The sequence below is a fragment of the Electrophorus electricus genome, chromosome 6, assembly GCF_041902795.1.
Source record: "Electrophorus electricus isolate QZ-2024a chromosome 6, ASM4190279v1, whole genome shotgun sequence".
In the NCBI taxonomy this organism is placed as follows: Eukaryota; Metazoa; Chordata; class Actinopteri; order Gymnotiformes; family Gymnotidae; genus Electrophorus; species Electrophorus electricus.
In genome coordinates, this window is record NC_137502.1 from 35,870,892 (window position 1) to 35,888,582 (window position 17,691).

Below are 17,691 nucleotides of genomic sequence, written 5' to 3' on the forward strand. Positions count from 1 at the left end.
GCACCATGAGCATGCCTGTCTCTAGGAACAAGCTGCAGTGCAATATGTGAGTAGATGCAGTGAATGCACAGATAATTGTTGGTTTGGTTTGCCCCTTGTTGTGTTATCCATCCTTGTGCCTGTTTCTGTGCCTGTTCCTGACCCTTTGTTTTTGTCCCTGTGTCCATTCATGTGTCCATTCCAGTGCCCATTTCTGTTTTTGTTCCAGTCCCATTAGCCCTAGACTGGCCTATGTTGCATTTTTGTTTTCCTCATCTTTTGTACCTCCGGTCATCCATCCTTGTTTGTCATCTTTTGTTGTGTTTCCTCATCCTCCCTCCAATCCTTCTGTCATCCCCAGTCTGTTTGTGCTCCCACTCCAGTGTCTGCATTTGTTCAAGTTCAAAGTTCAAAGTTCAAAGAGGTTTTGTTGTCATTTCAGCTATATACAAGTACACAACAAAAATGAGACAATGTTCCTCCAGGACCATGGTGCAACACAAAACAACAGTGCAACAGACAACATGCTACACAAGTGCAAACAGTCCAATATAGTGCAAAAATGTCATTAAATAAACATTAAATAAACAATAATAAATACAGGACAGGACAAATACAAAATGAGTAGACAGTGCAATTATTTAGTCCAGTACACAGTACTGGGCATATGTAAAGTGAGTTGAGCATAGGAATCAGTGACATGCTACCCTGAACATAGCAGTCACTGGTAGCAGCCAGAACAGTTCAGAGTACAGTGCTGGTTTAGTACAGTACTCTAGCAGCAAGTAGGATAATGTGCAAGACTGCAACAGGACTGCATAGTTTATTTGTGTGAGGTTTGACTTCAGCACTAGTTCGATGCAAAACAATGTGTGAGTGTGTGTATAGATATGTATGTATGTACGTATGTATGTGTGTGTGTGTGTGTGTGTGAGTGTGTGTGTTTCAATTTTAAGTTTCAAGTTTGGTTTATTTGTCACATACATAGTCATAAACAATATAACTCGCAGTGAAATGGTTGAGAGTGCTCTTTCCAAACTGAGGAAAATGAAAACAGGGGTGCATAGAGAAATATATATATTCTAAATGTGTACAAAAATATATTAACAATGTATGTATAATATATGTATATTATGTTTATATACACAATGTATATGGTTGTGTATATATATATGTACACAATGTATATATATATACACACACACACACACACACACACACACACACACACACACAGTTATGTTACATGGTGGTGGTGGTCTCGGCCCGAATGGCCTGTGGGAAGAAGCTTCTCTTCAGTCTCTCTGTCTTGGTCTTCAGGGAGCGAAAGCTCAGAGAGAAGAGCCTATTGTTGGGATGGGTCGGGTCCTTTACAATCCTCCTGGCCTTGGTCTGGCACCGCTTGTAGTAGATGGTCTGCAGGTCAGGAAGTTCCATGTGAGTGATGCGCTCTGCTGAATGCACTACCCATTGGAGTGCTTGTCTGTCCTACTTGGTGCTATTCCCAAACCAGTGAGGATGCTCCCCGTGAGGATGCTCTCGATAGTGTAGGTGTAGAAGTTCTGCAGTACCTTTGAGGGCATTCTGACGTCTCTTAGGCGTCTGAGGTGGTAAAGACGCTGATGAGCCTTCTTTGCCAGGGAGTTGGTATGGCGGGACCAGGACAGGTCCTGCGAGATGTGAACACCAAGGTACCTGAAACTATCTACTCTCTCCACTGTGGCTCCACTGATCCTCACAGGTTGGTAGTGCCGCTCCTGCTTCTTGCTGCAATCAACAATCAGCTCCTTTGTCTTACTGTCGTTTAGGAGGAGATTATTTTCCTGGCACCAGTTTTCCAGGTGTTTAATCTCCTCCAGGTATGCCCTCTCATCGTTGTCGGAGATCAGGCTCATGACAACGGTGTCATCAGCAAACTTGACAATGATGGTGGAGTTGGAAGTGGCTGTGCAGTCGTAGGTGTACAGTGAGTAGAGCAGGGGGCTTAGGACACAACCCTGAGGAGCTGCAGTGCTGAGGGTGAGGGTAGATGAGACACCCATACTGATTGTGATCTGTCTGTTAGGAAGTTGGAGATCCAGTCGCACAGTGAGTAGGGAGGGGATGATAGTGCTAAATGCTGAACTGTAGTCGACAAACATAATTACCCCTCCCTTTGTCCAGGTAGGTCAGTGTGGTGTGGAGCAGATGTGCAATTGCATCATCAGTGGAGCGGTTGTGGCGGTATGCAAACTGCATTGGGTCCATGGAGGCTGGTAGTGAAGATGTGATGAAATCTCTGACTAGCTTTTCAAAGCACTTCATCACGACTGATGTGAGGGCAACAGGGCGGTAGTCATTGAGGCCGGAGGGTAGAGGTTTCTTCAGGACGGGGACGATGGTGGATTGCTTGAAGCTCGATGGGACGATACCGAGCGTCAGGGAGAGATTGAAGATGTCTGTGAATACCGGTGCTAGCTGGTCTGCGCAGGCATTGAGAACTCTCCCGCAGATACCGTCTGGTCTCGCCGCCTTCCTGGTATTCACCCTTTTAAACACTCTCCTCACGTCACTCTCCGTGATGATAAGAGGGCGCTGTTTTATGGTGGGCTCTGCGCATGCGCCGTTGGCTGCGCCGATAGTACCATTAGCACTAGTGCTGTTAGCATTAGTGCTACTAGATGTACCCTCGAAGCGAGTGAAGAATGTGTTCAGCTCGTTCGACAGAGACTCATCCGCACTCATTAGTCCGGAGAGTGGGCTCCTGTAGTCCGTGATCATCTGTAGTCCCTGCCACAGGGATCTAGAACAACTCTGCTGGAGCTGTGTCTCTAGTTTCCTCCCGTAGTGCCTCCCTCACCGCGCTGCGAACTCCGTATGCTGCAGACTTGTACTCGTGTTCCCGCTGATGATCCCCACGTTGTAGGCAGCAGTGCGAGAGTTCAGAGCCTCGCGGATGGTTTTGTCCACACAGGGCTTCTGTTTGGGAAACTTCTTGATGGTGGTTCTTGGAATCGTGTCGTCCACCAGTTTCCCAGTAAACCCTACTACTGCCTCCGTACTCGTTGACATCATCAGTGCTGCGCCGGAACATGTCCCAGTCTGCGTCATCCAGAGCATCCTGCAGAGCGGCCACTGATTGCGTCTCTGCTGAGAGCGTCTCTACTGTATGAGAAAACCTGCTAATGCTCATGACAAAGTACAGCTTGTGAAACATTCAGGGTCAAACACTGACATACACTACTGACAAAACAGGGACTTAAAAATACACCTTAACAAGGGCAGTGACAACCAACAGGTGAAACAGACAAGTAACTAACAAGATGGGGGCATGGTAATGAGGGAATATACACCCCCCCCCCCCCCCCCGTTTTTCTCCCAGGCGCTGTGGCTGCTTAAAATCCCCAATGACTATGACAAGCAGCCTTTTCTGCTCCTCCATTAACTTCATATTACAAATACAAACTAACAAGCCTGATCGTGTTAGGGAATATTATCTGATTGCTGACTGGCTATGTTCTTTCCAAAGTCTCACAATATCAAGATTGCCTAAAATCCCCTGATTTTGCTCCACCCATATGAAAAATTATCGAGGGAGCAGTTCAGTGTGACCACCTCTGTAGCATATACATACCATGATGTTTTAGCATAGACTGTATGCGTTTCTGTAATAATGCCATCGCCCCTTCTTCAGAATGCTGTGTAAGGCCAGACTGCTGCAGGCTTTAGTGAAAATTATACATTTCATTGATTAAATTTCCAGGTTTGCATGTACATAGCAGCAAGTTCCTGCAGCCATACTAATGAGCAGTTTTGATTAGTTCCACTCTCAGACAGAAATGCGTCCTACAGTAAAAAATAAATAAATAAATAAATATGACTTTAGGAATAGTTTGAGCTTTTTTAAAATTTCATTTTATTTATGAAAGATGTTTATAAATTTTTTTAATCCAAGTTTTGTTATCCCTTCTAAAGGATTTGAAGGGCCTAACTGCTCACTGCTGCACAGCATTAACAGGTATTAAACCACTCATTCTGCATGATATCCAAGTCATTCTATTATTAAGTCAAAACTTTAAAAATGCTGAAGTACACTCTGTACACTGTGCAAGGACGAGTCGTGTTTACACAAGCACAGATGGTTAGTTTAATACTTAAAACTGTAACAAAAACACAAACAGAACACTTGAAAACAAGACGAAGACACAGACACACACACAGACCACGTCACAGAAAGACAGGGAGGAGTCTAGGAGGACGTGGCTGTGCCGTGACACACTGTGAATATGAATAATTAATACATTGTTTATCTTTATTGTTGAAAACACTGTACTATATGTTAGAAACTGGTTCAAAGTGACCAGTCCTTCAGGTTCAATCTCCTCTAAGTTACCCTCTGCCTTCCATCCTCTGTAGCCGGATACAGGGAAGTCAAGAGACACTGACACCAGCGTAGTGAATCAAGAGAGTTCCACTTTATTGAGGAAAGCACAGAGTACATATGTGTCCTATATCGACTATCTAAATCTACAGGATGACGGGGGAAAGTGAGGCATGTTCTAAGGGTCTACATAGAAAGGAAAGAGGCAAGGTTGGTAAAGATTAGATTAGAGCCATGAACTGTTCCATGAGCCACCTGTGTGTAGGGAGAGAGAGAAAGAGAAAGGGAGGGGTAAAGGAGACACGAAGAGGGAGTGGATGACCTCGGGCGACCAGCTCACGGTCAAGCCGCCATGTCATGGCTGATAGGTAGAGAACTTGCGTTGAGTGCCTGAAGGCAGAAAGGCTCCAGTGTCTCTCAAGTGCTAGTAGTCACTGTATGTTCATCCTGTCACTGCTTGTGTTTCTGTACTTGTTATTTGTTCACTGTTTCTATCACGCTGCACTAGTTTGTTTTCTGTGACTGCCACAACATTTATGGCTAATCCATGTTTCATCTTGTTAATAAATTTCTGTCTGCGTCAAGAGATGCTTCACCCTGTTCCTTGCCCTGAGAAACTCGGGCCATCACAGTGAAAGCCATCTAGAGATCTACTCTTTCTGTCCAGTCTCAGTGCTTAAAAGGCTGAAGTGTAGCTGAAATGTTAATCAGTCTGCATGGGCATTGTGTAACGGCACCCCGAGTGCCGCAGGGCGTGGGGCAGGGTGCACAGACACCCTTGACTTGGTGAAACATTGATTAACAAATAACATAAAAGACAATGGTGGCACTCACATTCAATAGCAACGTTAAACACAAACACACTTAAACGGAACATTAACAGGAACATGCAAAGACAGTTTACATCTACATTAACAATGACATAAGCATGCTACATCAACAATAACTAACGAAGAGGCACACACAGACAGGGGTTTAATAGACAGAACACTGAACTCTGTGCAGGTGTGTGCCATCACAGAGGGCATGGCTAGATACACATGTGATCCCCCTGCACCACATAACTCGTGGCAGGGGGGAATCCCATGACACAATGTTTAGTGTACCATGAGATTTATGCCACAGCCATGCTCATCATTATCAAAATGGAACAGCAGTCTTCCATTTTGGACTATTCCTCTGCAGCTGGATACATTCAGGTCAATTTTTTTAAAGAAAAGAAAGAAAATATACCTTTATTCAACACAATATACAAACAGTAATGTCCATTTAATCCACATTCATAATAAAGAGGAATCTAAAATAGGTTTAGAAGCATTGCAGACTTATGGCAAGGCAGGTCAGAGAAAGTGAGTGAGTGAGAGTGATACTCTTATACCCTGATTGTCTCTCACATTGGTAATCCTCTGACTTTTTTTTTTACATATTAATTTGGTAAACCTAGAAGTTGTACAGGCATTTGTTTTATATATATTAACTGTAAGTGATATGGAAATATCTGGAACCACTTCACATAAGAGGAAGTGGTTTTCCATGTAAATTCTTTTGTTGTTATAATGGTAATTGTTGTTCTTGGAGGAGTGGTACTGATTATTCTTGGAGTGGCAGTGTTTGTCAGATTGATACACCTTGGTGGTAGTTCTCGTTTCTGGACTTCTTGTTCATTTTCCTGGACTGGTACTTGGAATTGGAATGTTAGTTGTTCCTTGTCTGACTGTTGTTCTTTCTGGCATGGTAATTGTTCTTGGAGTAGTAGCTTGTGTTCTTGTTCTTAAACTGATACTTGTTCTTGGAGTGGTGTTTGCCATTCCTGGACTGGTACCTGCTTTTGGAGTGGTAATAGTTGGTCTTTCTCGAGTCACAGTTATTGTTACTGGATTGTTACTTGTTCTTGGAATTACACTAATTGTTCCTGGAATGGTAGTCATTGTTCTTGCAGTCACAGTTTTTTCCTTTCTGAACTGGTAGAGTGTTTTTCTCCTGATGTGGTAGCTGTTGGTTCTGTGGTAGGAACTATTTCATGTAACATCTATTACATATCATCTCCCCAGTGACAAGTCCACACAATGACAAATTCACTGGACAACAAACCTTTACAAAAGGCATGCTTCTGAGATAAAATTAGCCAATTTTAATTAAGTTGAAGGAGCTGAGCACGAATCTGACAATAGAAATGTTGACTTGGCTACCGTTTCTTAGAAATTCACAGTTTTTTTATGCATTAGAAAAATTATGAAATAACACATACTGTAACAGAAGTCCTGTCTATTTATGACTTTGCTTTGCCTGTCGTTTGTGGACGTGCTCAGGCTCATCTCTGACTAGCGTCCAACAGTAGTCAGCCAACATAGAAGTGGACCACTTCCCCTGGTATCTTTTCTCAGATGCTGAAATGTCCCGATGAAAGCGTTCGCCATGCTCGTCGCTTACCATGCTGCAGTTTTCAGGGAAAAATTTGGAATGGGAATGAAGGAAATGGATCTTTAAGGACATTGTCGATCGAAGTTTGTGATACATTGACAACATGTCTTTAACCAATTCCATGTAGTTTCCAGCCCTGACATTCCTGAGGAAGTTAGTTGACACCAGACGAAATGCATCCCAAGCCTTTTTCTCGTCACCCTTAAGCAGGTAGTCGAACTTCTTGTCTATGAAGTGTTGACAGATCTGAGGACCCACAAAAATTCCCTCTTTAATTTTTGCTTTACTGATCTGAGGGAATTTCTCAGACAGGTATTTAAACGCTGATCCATTCTGATCTATGGCTTTTCCCAAGTTCTTCAACCGAGTTTGATGTGTAGGGGTGGTAGAAGTATTTAGTCTGGTTCTGCCAGTGCTGAATGCTGCACATTCTTCTCTCCAATCTTCAGAGACTTCCTCAGGGGCCAGTCTTTCTTCACAGAACGTGCTCTGCTGTCCCATTCACATAGGAAACAGCAGTACTTTGTATATTTCAGCTGCAGACCCATCAACAGAGTGACTACCTTAAGGTCAGAACAGATATGCCAGCCATACTTGCTGTATTCAAGACAATCCAGCAACTGTTTCATGCTGTCATGTGTTTCTTTCATATCCACAGTGTGTCTGACTGGAATAGAAGGAAGACGATTTCCATAATGCAGCAATACTGCCTTGAGACTCATTTTTGAAGAGTCTATAAACAATCGCCATTCTTCTGGGTCATGTTGGATTCTGAGGGCATTCAACAAGCCGTTGACGTCAGAACAGAACAAGTTTATCTACCTTTCTGAAGAAAGGCTCTAACAGCAGATGCCGCTTTCGATACAACGTTACTCGTACATTTTCCTGAAAAGATTCCATTGCTGAAGTCTTGAGCCTAGTAATTCTGCTTTGTTCTTGGCCAGCTCCAGATCATGAACAAGATCGTTCAGTTCTTCCTGCGTTATTCTGTGTGGCACAGATGATGCATCTTGACTGAAGTCAGGATCAGTTTATTTTTATTTCTTTCACAGGTGGACTGATTGAAGTATAAACAACAGGTAATGTTGCTTTTATAGTTGCAAAAAGCTGAACGTTTTGGAGGTTATGATTCATACTATTGGTTTATGGCCATAAGCTGTTCTAACATTTATTTAATAATAATAATAATAATAATAATAATAATAATAAAAGGTTAGTCCATCTTAACTGCTTTTAAATGAGTTAGACTAAAGAGAACTATTGGGAGCATTTCATCAGGGTGAACATTTTTGTATCTCACCACTTTTTTTTAAATGGAAATTTGTATCACCATGTCTTAGTCACCCAATCTTAACATACTCCTAGGCTACATAATCTACCTAATAATTACAAATTCCTCTACCCTCTACACATAGGCAAACGCCTACCTTCTTATTCATGCGAGTCCATTGTTTATTATTTCCAAATATGTTCACCCAAGAGTATGATATTGCAAAAGGGTTAACCTGCCAGTCCAGTGAAATGCAGGTCAATTAAGATGCCCAACTCCTTTAGTGGAAACCTACTGCCCTTATTAGTTTAACTCTGCCCTAATCTCACTCACCAATCTGCAGTCTGTAGCATCTGAATTGTTAGAACCAGGTGTGGGGGAGTTATATGTTGGATGTTTGACGTGAGGAGGTAAAGCAGGATACAAGGATGAGTCATGTTACACACAACAAATGTTTCTTTTGAGACAACTACTTGGTTAGCAGGCTAACCGGGTTTAAACATCGACAACACCTATACTCAGACACAAGACTTATATACATGCATACTAATGACACACAATAAGGAGCAGGTGTGAAACACAGGGAGGGTGTGGCTATACAGACAAACACACACACACACACAGGGAGATGTATTACAAGCACCTTGTATGTGTTCAATCTTTTATCATGCATCATTCATGTCAGACATCAAGCCCTTCAATAATGAGCAGTTTCTAGCCATTTTGTTATGCACATGTGACATTTTTGGAGTGAAGGACCAAGGCGTGAGTGAGAAAAAACAAAACAAAAACAACAAAGGCAAACAGAAATTGGTCAATCAAAAGTCAACAAGAGTCTTGGAGTGCATAGGTTTGCAAGGCACCTCCTCATAATGGAGATGAAGCACCGAGGAGATGCTCCCCTAGGCATAAATAGGAAAAGTGGAATGACATGCAGGTGTATGTGATAATTAATAAATGGGTGATTGTGACTGTGGAAGTGGTTGTGTGCTGTGATTGGTGGAGGGACTGATGATTGATGGGCTGCAGGTGTCTGATTGGCTGGAGGAGAGTGAATGGGGCTGTGAGGGTGATGGGCTGTGTATGTGTGTTTGGTTGGGTGTAGGATGGTGTGCGACAGCACAAAAATCTTATTATATGTCAGCTGACTGGAATGGGCAGCTGCATCTAAAATTTCCCAACACAGCATTCCTAAAGTTTACACAGCAGTACTCAGCAGCAATAAATTGACCTGATTGATTGATTCTTTTAGTGCCAAGCGATGGGTCAGTGGAGCATGGTTCTGCTGAAATGATCAAATTATTCACCATAGACGATGTCAATCATACTGCACACAGAATGAGACTAAGCAGGTAACAAACTGGTCTGATAGACCTATTCAACCTGTTCTGAAAAACAAGCTCAATCCCACCCTCTGTGAGCCAATCAGGAACCCTCCAGGGGATAGTCTTGAAGTGTTTTGTATTCCATTACTCATCAATCTTAAGGCTAACAATATAAGTTGTAACAGGTTTGGTCCCTGTCATTGATTGTACAAACCACCAAACCTGTTGAACAGCAGTTCCAATGGCACCATTTTAAAAACAGGAAGGGCAAAGAAACCGCACATCTTTTGCCTTGGCATAAATATATTCCACATTTTTACAGTGTCCATAGAATTAGTCCACATTAGTAAACCACTGCAGGTTTTCAGTTTGCATTGCCACCCAATATTTTTGCACCTTAATGTGGGACTTTAATGGCAGGTAGAAATAAATTATTTTATTATTAATAATCAATCATTTAGCTCTGTCAGTCATTCTCTCATCATATAAATGACAAAATTCAACAGAATATGTTTATTTCAGTGTGTGTGGTTTTTTTTTTACTGGCATCCATTCAATTCTAAGGCTGTGTTCACATTACCAACCTGAAGTGACTCATGTCCATTTTTATGATTTAATGCAACTCAAATTTGATTTTTCCAGTTCTATGTGGACAGACAAATTTGAAATTTTCTAATCAAATTTGAGGCACTTTCCTATGTGGCCCTATGTCAAATTTGTCAAATCGGCTTTGTGGCCTTATCACTTGAATGGGAAAGGCCAGATCGAAAAAGTGTTTTCACTGTGCAATATTTCTTCAAGTGACATGGAAGTGACCTGAGCTGTTTGTGTACTGTAAATATGTCATCAAATTGTAATCTTTTGCTTTTCAATTTCACTTTCCTCCTTCATCCTCTCTTCAGACGTGAACACCACATCTCCAGTTCTTGAACCCTCATGTGATGCAGAATCTAAAATGGCCCTGAGTGAGTTGCTGTAAAAACTATGAACCTTCCATTATCCTTTTGCGGAATGGATTTATTTCATTTATTTTTCTTTTCTTCTTGCCAAACTGCAGATACAGATGGACACTTGATTCCCACATACAGGTTTAAACAAAAACTAAAAAACTGAAAAATAAAATAAGCAGTAATACCATTGAATGCCTTAGAATACCTAGAATGAAAAGAAATATGCACACAGATTGTATTGTAATTGTAGCGATTAGAGAACAAGCTGAATTCAATGACCAATAAAAGGAATCATTTACGGCTTCTCAAAGGCCATTCTTCATGAATGGTGTATGCAACACGTTAGCTTCTTCCGCAGCAAATAGTATTCTTAAAGGGCTGTTCTTTGGGAGAGTGATGTCTCTTTCTGCCTTTTCTATGGGGGACTATTGCCCCTCTTTGTAATGTTATGGTTATTTCCCCTGCTTCGCCTTCCACCATAATCTCTCTATCCTCTCAGTCCCCCCTCCCTCCTCTTTGGCTCAGCAGTTAGAGCTCTGCTTTGTCATCTTGTATGTCTCCAGTTCGACTAGGAGGTCAGGAGAAATTTCTGCTTTAGCCTTCCTGTTTTTGTGGAGAAGCATTCAGACCAGAAAAAACCTGTGCTACCAAATTAGGTCTTGCATCTTCCCCCTTCTCCACCATCACTGTGCATCTCACAGCTAGCAGCACTGCTTTGCGCATTGGGCACCAACCTTCCATTCAAACCCTGCGCAAGCTGGGTGGATGATCTCTTTTATTTGGTTAGCCATTCTCCTGTCACACTCCTCCATCTGAGGTTGGCCCACTCTTGGGTGTTTTCCTCCATGGGTGTCTAGAGAGGTGGCAACTAGACAACAGGGAGTACTTGCCCCTCTGACCCAGTGTTGTTAACCCTGTTACTCTTTTGGACACCTCATTATTTTGTAATAAGATATCCTCATTGACATAAACTATCATGCTTATTCTTCTACAGCATCCCCTCAAGACGACTTCTCATTTGACCCTTGCAACTACTATGATATTGTTGATGATTACTGGAGGAACACAATTGAAATATACAATTTTTACATTGGTCATGACGACACCATTGTTGAGTGGGATGGCTGGTATCGACTGTTTCTCCAGGGCAATAGTGCTTGTCAAGCCAGATGTATCGATTCCAATGCCTACATACTGTGCAGGTAGAGTAATTCACATATTTATGTGGTAGTAAAACATCTATAAATAGGTTAAATCTCAAAAACAGCCTGAAACTAGAAATATTATATAATTATACCAGATCAGATTACACTTATTTTTACTTGCTAAAATAGTTTTACATACAGGGAGATATTCTGAAGGAAGACAAAAGGAGTCATAAAAAAAATTTAACAAAACATTGCTGAATTATATTCTCCATTTTCTGTCAAGTCTGTCAGAATGTTTTTATTTTGTTCAGTGTCTAAAGAAAAAAAGTTTAAAACAAACAAGCCCTATGTGGACCTTGACTATTGATATTTAAGGGATGAGGTTAAAAAATATGTAAAATGCAAATTTTATACTCTCTGGTAAGTCAGAAGCAAAAATTTAGTGGATTCACAGAAGAGTGTTTTGTGTTTCTCCATCAGTAAATTTTACATACCCAAGCACTGAGCCCTGTTATAACTACAATGAGTTGGACAACTCGTGGAGAGCCACAGACAATGCAGAGCACAACTGGTGGTGATGGTGGTGGACATGGTGTGACAGATACACCAACTGGAATGGCTGGTACCCGCTCTTTTACCAGGGAAATAATGTTGAGATGCCAGATTCATGCGTTAGCCCGGGCATGTGCTGTACTGATATCCCTTTTTGGCTCAATGGTTCCCTCCCACAGCTGGAAGATGGTGTGGTTGTACAGCAAGTGTGTGGGAGCTGGAACAGTGACTGCTGTTATTTAAAATGATTCCCCATCCAAGGGAAAGCTTGTACAGGAAATTATTACGTATATGAGCTTGTGACCCCAGCCTTCTGTACTGGTAAATATTCTATTTTACCCAGTGTTTCTTCCAAGGTGATTATCAGTTGTTGTGGCAGCTGGGAGTCACATTATGTTTTTGTTATTTTTCTGTTTTTATTTGTTTTTCTCTCAAAAATGCAGCAATGGATATGCATGTAAGGTGCTATATGTAAAACCTACCACATACACCTCATGACAGATCTGAAGCTTATAGCTGTTCTAAGCAATATGCGTTAAAAATGCTGATGCAAAAATATATTTAAATACTATGGACATTTCTGGTTGTTGTGCAACTATAAATCTAATAAAATATGTTGATGGTGACTGCCCTGAAATTTTGATGTAATCATCAAAAGTGTAATACAGTATGATTATATTAACCAATCAGAAAGCATATCCTTGTCTTTTAAACTTCTTTCAAAATGTGATTCTTAAATCCCACACAGATGGCAGTCAACCAGAGTGAAATGACTGATGAAATCCTATTATTGTTGACAGAGTATTACATTGTAAACACAATATTCAATCACTTGCATTTATTTGCTTCCTATTATTTTGTAAAATTAAATTTAGCCTGCCTCCATTACACATGCTGACACCATTTCACCAAATCCAAGCAGCACTGAAGGACCAACCACAGTGGTCACCACTCCCACTACTGGTAGACTGCTCACATACACTTCCTCCAATTGGAACTGGTGTCATTTTTATGAAGAGATAAATACATCATATATTTACTTTGTTTACCTAAAATTCATCATTATGGAAAAAAAAATATATCAGATGACAATAACAGCAAATTAGCAGAGTTAATCTGCTGGTATTGACATTATTGTCAATGTTAGAGGTGTTTGCAAGTGGACAGTCAGTGGCTACATTTACATTTCAGTGAACTGTTCATGTGCATCATAAATGCAGCAATCCAGTGAAAATATCTGTGCCCATCTACAATATATGTAATCTGAACAACATGTTGTGGATATAGGAGGAGATTCATTTAATATTATATTTATCATAACCAAGAAACATCTTGGGTGTCTTATCAGTATGTTACATGTTTATATGTGGACTATCTTCCATGTGTTTAACATGTCTTAGCTACAACCAGAAATTCTCAGACATAACTTCACAATGTGTGAGGAGAGGAGTTTGAGATATATTAATTCACTCACTTTCACTCACCCCATAGACCAGTAGAAGCTGAGAGAGTGTGTAAGAAGAATGGAAGGGGACAGAACTTGAGAGGGAGGGTTAAAGAAGAGTCTATAAAACTCTGTAAAATCAAGTTCAAAGCGCCATTGCTCTTGAATAAATACTGAGCAACTACTGATAACACATTTTACTGTTAACACAGTATTTTATTACTTCGATTTTTCTCAAATAAATTAAATTGAAAATGTCTTCATTGCAGATTACAATACAACAACAGCCCCACCAACTGGTAAACTACTTACACTTCTCATTTGTATTTTATGGTTTACTGTGTAAATTATTGTCACGGTACGGCCCCTCCCCCCTCAAGTCTGCGTGTGTGTGCATGTCTGTGTCTGTATTGCCACGCCCTCTTGTCTCATTCACCTGATCCGTGTTGTGTGTAATTGTCATGCGTGTATATAAGTCTCGTTTCGTATCGTCAAAGTTGTCGGTGTTTGATCTAAGTAGTCTGTGTTAATAAAACGTATGTTTATGCTCGACGTGCCTCGTATCCTGCTTAACCCTCGTCCGTCACAATTATGCAGTGATTCTGGGAAATAGTTAACCCAGCAATATCACGCACAAGGCAGTTTCTTTCAGATATGAAAAAGTAGATATTTATAAATCTGATATGTAACATCAATATTTCCCTAAGACACACACACATTCTATGTACACTGTAGGCTGGTAGAATAATTATAGTTTTGTTAGCTTCTAAGTTCATAGTCATTTCCACTAGCTTGGCTGTTGTTGCTAATTGTTATATGGGAACAAATGTTAAATGTTACAGTCTGACCTCTTAGCTAGTGAACAAACTCATTCTATATTTAGTTATGTTCAACAGTTTCTATCAGACTTTATATTATACAGTCATATAATCAGTGCTGTTAAACTTATCTAGGCCTAGATCATATTTAGTATTTCTGCCAAATTTTGTTCAATTGAGGTTTGTTGTTTACATGATAATCATCATCCTGTATTGTGTGTGTGTGTGTGAATGTGAGTGAGAGAGAGAGAGAGAGAGAGAGAGAGAGAGAGAGAGAGAGAGAAGAGAGAGCGAGCGAGCGAGTGAGCAAGAGGGTGTATGTCAGCAAAATATTAAAAAATATTGTGGTTTGGCTGCTATTAAAAATGTTCACTTATAAGGTACATTACAAGTCATATGCTATCCAAGCAACATTTTACAGCATTACAACTTTTCAAGAACACTGTTATGTTTTCATAACAGTGACTCCTCCGAACCCCTTTAACCCCTTTACGAACTACAACGTACAAAGCTGAGTGACTTCTGGAGAGCAATGAACAACCCAAACCATTATGACATTACCTTTCCATGGGGTCAGAGTGCATGGTGTGACTCCTTTATCAACTGGAATGACTGGTATTGGCTTTTCTACCTGGGAGAAAATGTCCTATGTTACTGAGGGCATGTGTGGCACATTTATCCCTCTCTGGCTCAATGGTGCTCATCCACAGCTGGTAGATGGTGTGGTCACACGGCAAGTGTGTGGGAGCTGGAACAGTGACTGCTGTTATCACAACTCCTCCCCCATACAAGTGAAAGCTTGTACAGGAGGTTATTATGTATATAAGTTTGTTAGTCTGATCATCTGTTTTTCTCCTTACTGTACTGGTAAGTAAATGTTTTACATTAACAAAATCCCATTTATTTCTATTAGAAATATCAAGAACAGGTAATATTAAATGAAACATGTGGGCCTTTCGCAGATGATGGTACTAGTACACCATCTACCACCACAGCCCACCACCGTCATCACCACTGCCTTTAATGGTAAACTATTCACATTTCCTCTGAGAAAAATCAACACTTTGTACTATATTTTGCAAACCATTTGCCCGTGTTACTGTCTTTTATATTTCAAACATTTGAAATATGAAAATGTTGAATGTTGAGAAAATGTTATATATTGAAAAAGCAATACTTAAGAAGAAGTCAATTCAGCATTTCCATGATTCTGTAATATGAATAAAAAATAAAGAATGTCGCGCACACACTACCAGAAAAAGATCAGAAGAATCCAACAGAGGTTTTGATCAATTTTATCTCATTAGTTTGTTTTGATATCAGCCAGTGAAACGAGCAAACATTTTGTCAGCATCGTCAGTGCTCATAGCTATGCTGAAACATTTGCTCTTGTTTCACTGGCTGACATCAAAACATACTAATGGAATAAAATTCGTCAAAACCTCTGTTGGATTCTCCTGATCCATTGAGGGTATTGTGTGGGCTACATTCCTAATTTTTGTGGATATTCTACTATTTGCTTCATGCACCTACAGCAAATGTTTTCAGTTTGTTTGCTTGGATTGAGCTCAACTACACAACATATTTCTATAATAGGAATATAAATGGCATATTTCATATATGACCATTTAAAATAGCATAGGAAATTCTTAACCAAAAATGGTGATAAAATTAAATTCTCAATATCTCTATAAAGTTTTCTCATTTTACTTCCTTTAGCAACAGTGGAGCCCTGTGAGGAGCTGAACTGCACTGGGGACGAGTGTTGTGGGAAGACAGATGATGTCTATGGATGCTTTTGTAATCACGATGAATCTAGACTACTCCCAGAGTCTTATGATAAATGCACATTTCAATACTCTGGTGTGGAAACATACTCAAAGTAATTTATTTAACACCAATTGATAAATTACTCCTCAATCTACCTTTCTTCACACTTCCTCTCTGTGTTCCAAATGTTATTGAAGTGTGTGAGGGGAGCTCTGGCACCATATCTCTGTCCATCTGTCAGCTCTTTGAAGCTGGTTTCCCTGGTAACAGCCTGCACCTGAATGACCACAGCTGCAGCGGAACAGTTCAGAATGGCAGAGTGATGTTCCAATTTGATAATGATGACCACATCTGTGGCACAAACCTCATGGTGCAATAAACACTACTCATGCAGACTGAAGTTTCCTTTACACAAAAATTAAATATCATACAAAATACTTTAATTAACACTAACTGCAAGCATGCAATATAAATTGATTTCCGATATGTTGTGTAAAACAATGCATAATTATCAAATTTACTGACTTCTTTTTCCTCACTAAATTGAACTTTTACCACTATCTACAGGTGAACTCTATCCAGAGCATAGTCAGCTGATTGTCTTTTAAAAACAGCTGATTGTCTTTTAAAAACACATGGCGCAGAAACATTACTTGTACTTCTAAAAATTAATTAGATTTTTTCTTTCCTATTACAAATTACTTCTTGAAAGAAATGATTTGATTTCATTATTATGTGATGCTGGGAGGCGAGGCAGGATGCAGAGGTTATTCAAACCAAAATGTTTATTTTAACATGTAACAAAAAAAGAAAGTATAACACGAAGCACAACAGATTAAAGCAAGAAGAAAAATGTATTGAAGACATGAATACATGTCATTAATGTGATCATTAATCAGAAAGTAATCATTTTTCCAATCAAAGCTGAGCATTGTAATAGGATATAATACCTGGGTGAAGAGGAGTATATTGATATTGAGAGTGTAAAATATTTCCTGTTCCTTACAGAGTGATTCTACTTAGTTACTTGCTGTACACATTGAACAGTCCTGCCTGTGTGTAACATGCTTGAGGGTAAGCACAAGTGAAGCAAGGAGATGGATGCAAGTGCAGAGGGACTTCATAATCAGAAGGGGCACAAATACAAACATAAATCAAACAAGACATGAGCAAAACATTAACGAAACCAACCGAATAAATGAAACCAAACAATGTAAAGGAACAGGCTAACAATATGAACATACCAACTGAATGACATAGAAAAAATAACCAACAACCAGGTGTAATGGAAAACATATAGTTAATCAACCTCTTGAACAATTTGTGCAGTAAATTAAGATGTTACAGGTACTTCCTCGTGTCTCTCTGACCCCTGACCTTGCCCAGGTTCTTGATGCTGGTGCTGGGAAGATAGATGCAGTTAGACATAACTCCTAGTAGGGAGTTGGTCCTTTTTCTCACTGCTTTGGATGTATAAAGGTGGGCTGAAGAAGGGGAGGAAGTCACCCTCTCCCTTACAGATGCCAAGTGCCTGTCCCTTACAGATGCTTGTGTGTGTGTAACTGAGACATCCTCATTGCATTAACTTTATTTTTTTTTACGCTTGCCTTTGAGTCATTTCATAGCACAGCAATTGCTACAATCATTATATTGT

General features: G+C 40.2%; 1 protein-coding gene across 1 annotated transcript; it reads left to right on the forward strand.

Moving 5' to 3' along the window:
• The first annotated feature begins 9,041 nt into the window (after positions 1–9,041).
• LOC118241146 (uromodulin-like) lies at positions 9,042–16,416 on the forward strand. The gene is made up of 8 exons (XM_035525062.1): positions 9,042–9,111; positions 10,258–10,320; positions 11,300–11,507; positions 12,055–12,124; positions 14,906–15,097; positions 15,230–15,293; positions 15,987–16,109; positions 16,226–16,416. Exons 1-8 carry the CDS (start codon positions 9,042–9,044, stop codon positions 16,414–16,416), a joined length of 981 nt encoding a protein of 326 aa, XP_035380955.1.
• The last annotated feature ends 1,275 nt before the right edge of the window (positions 16,417–17,691 follow it).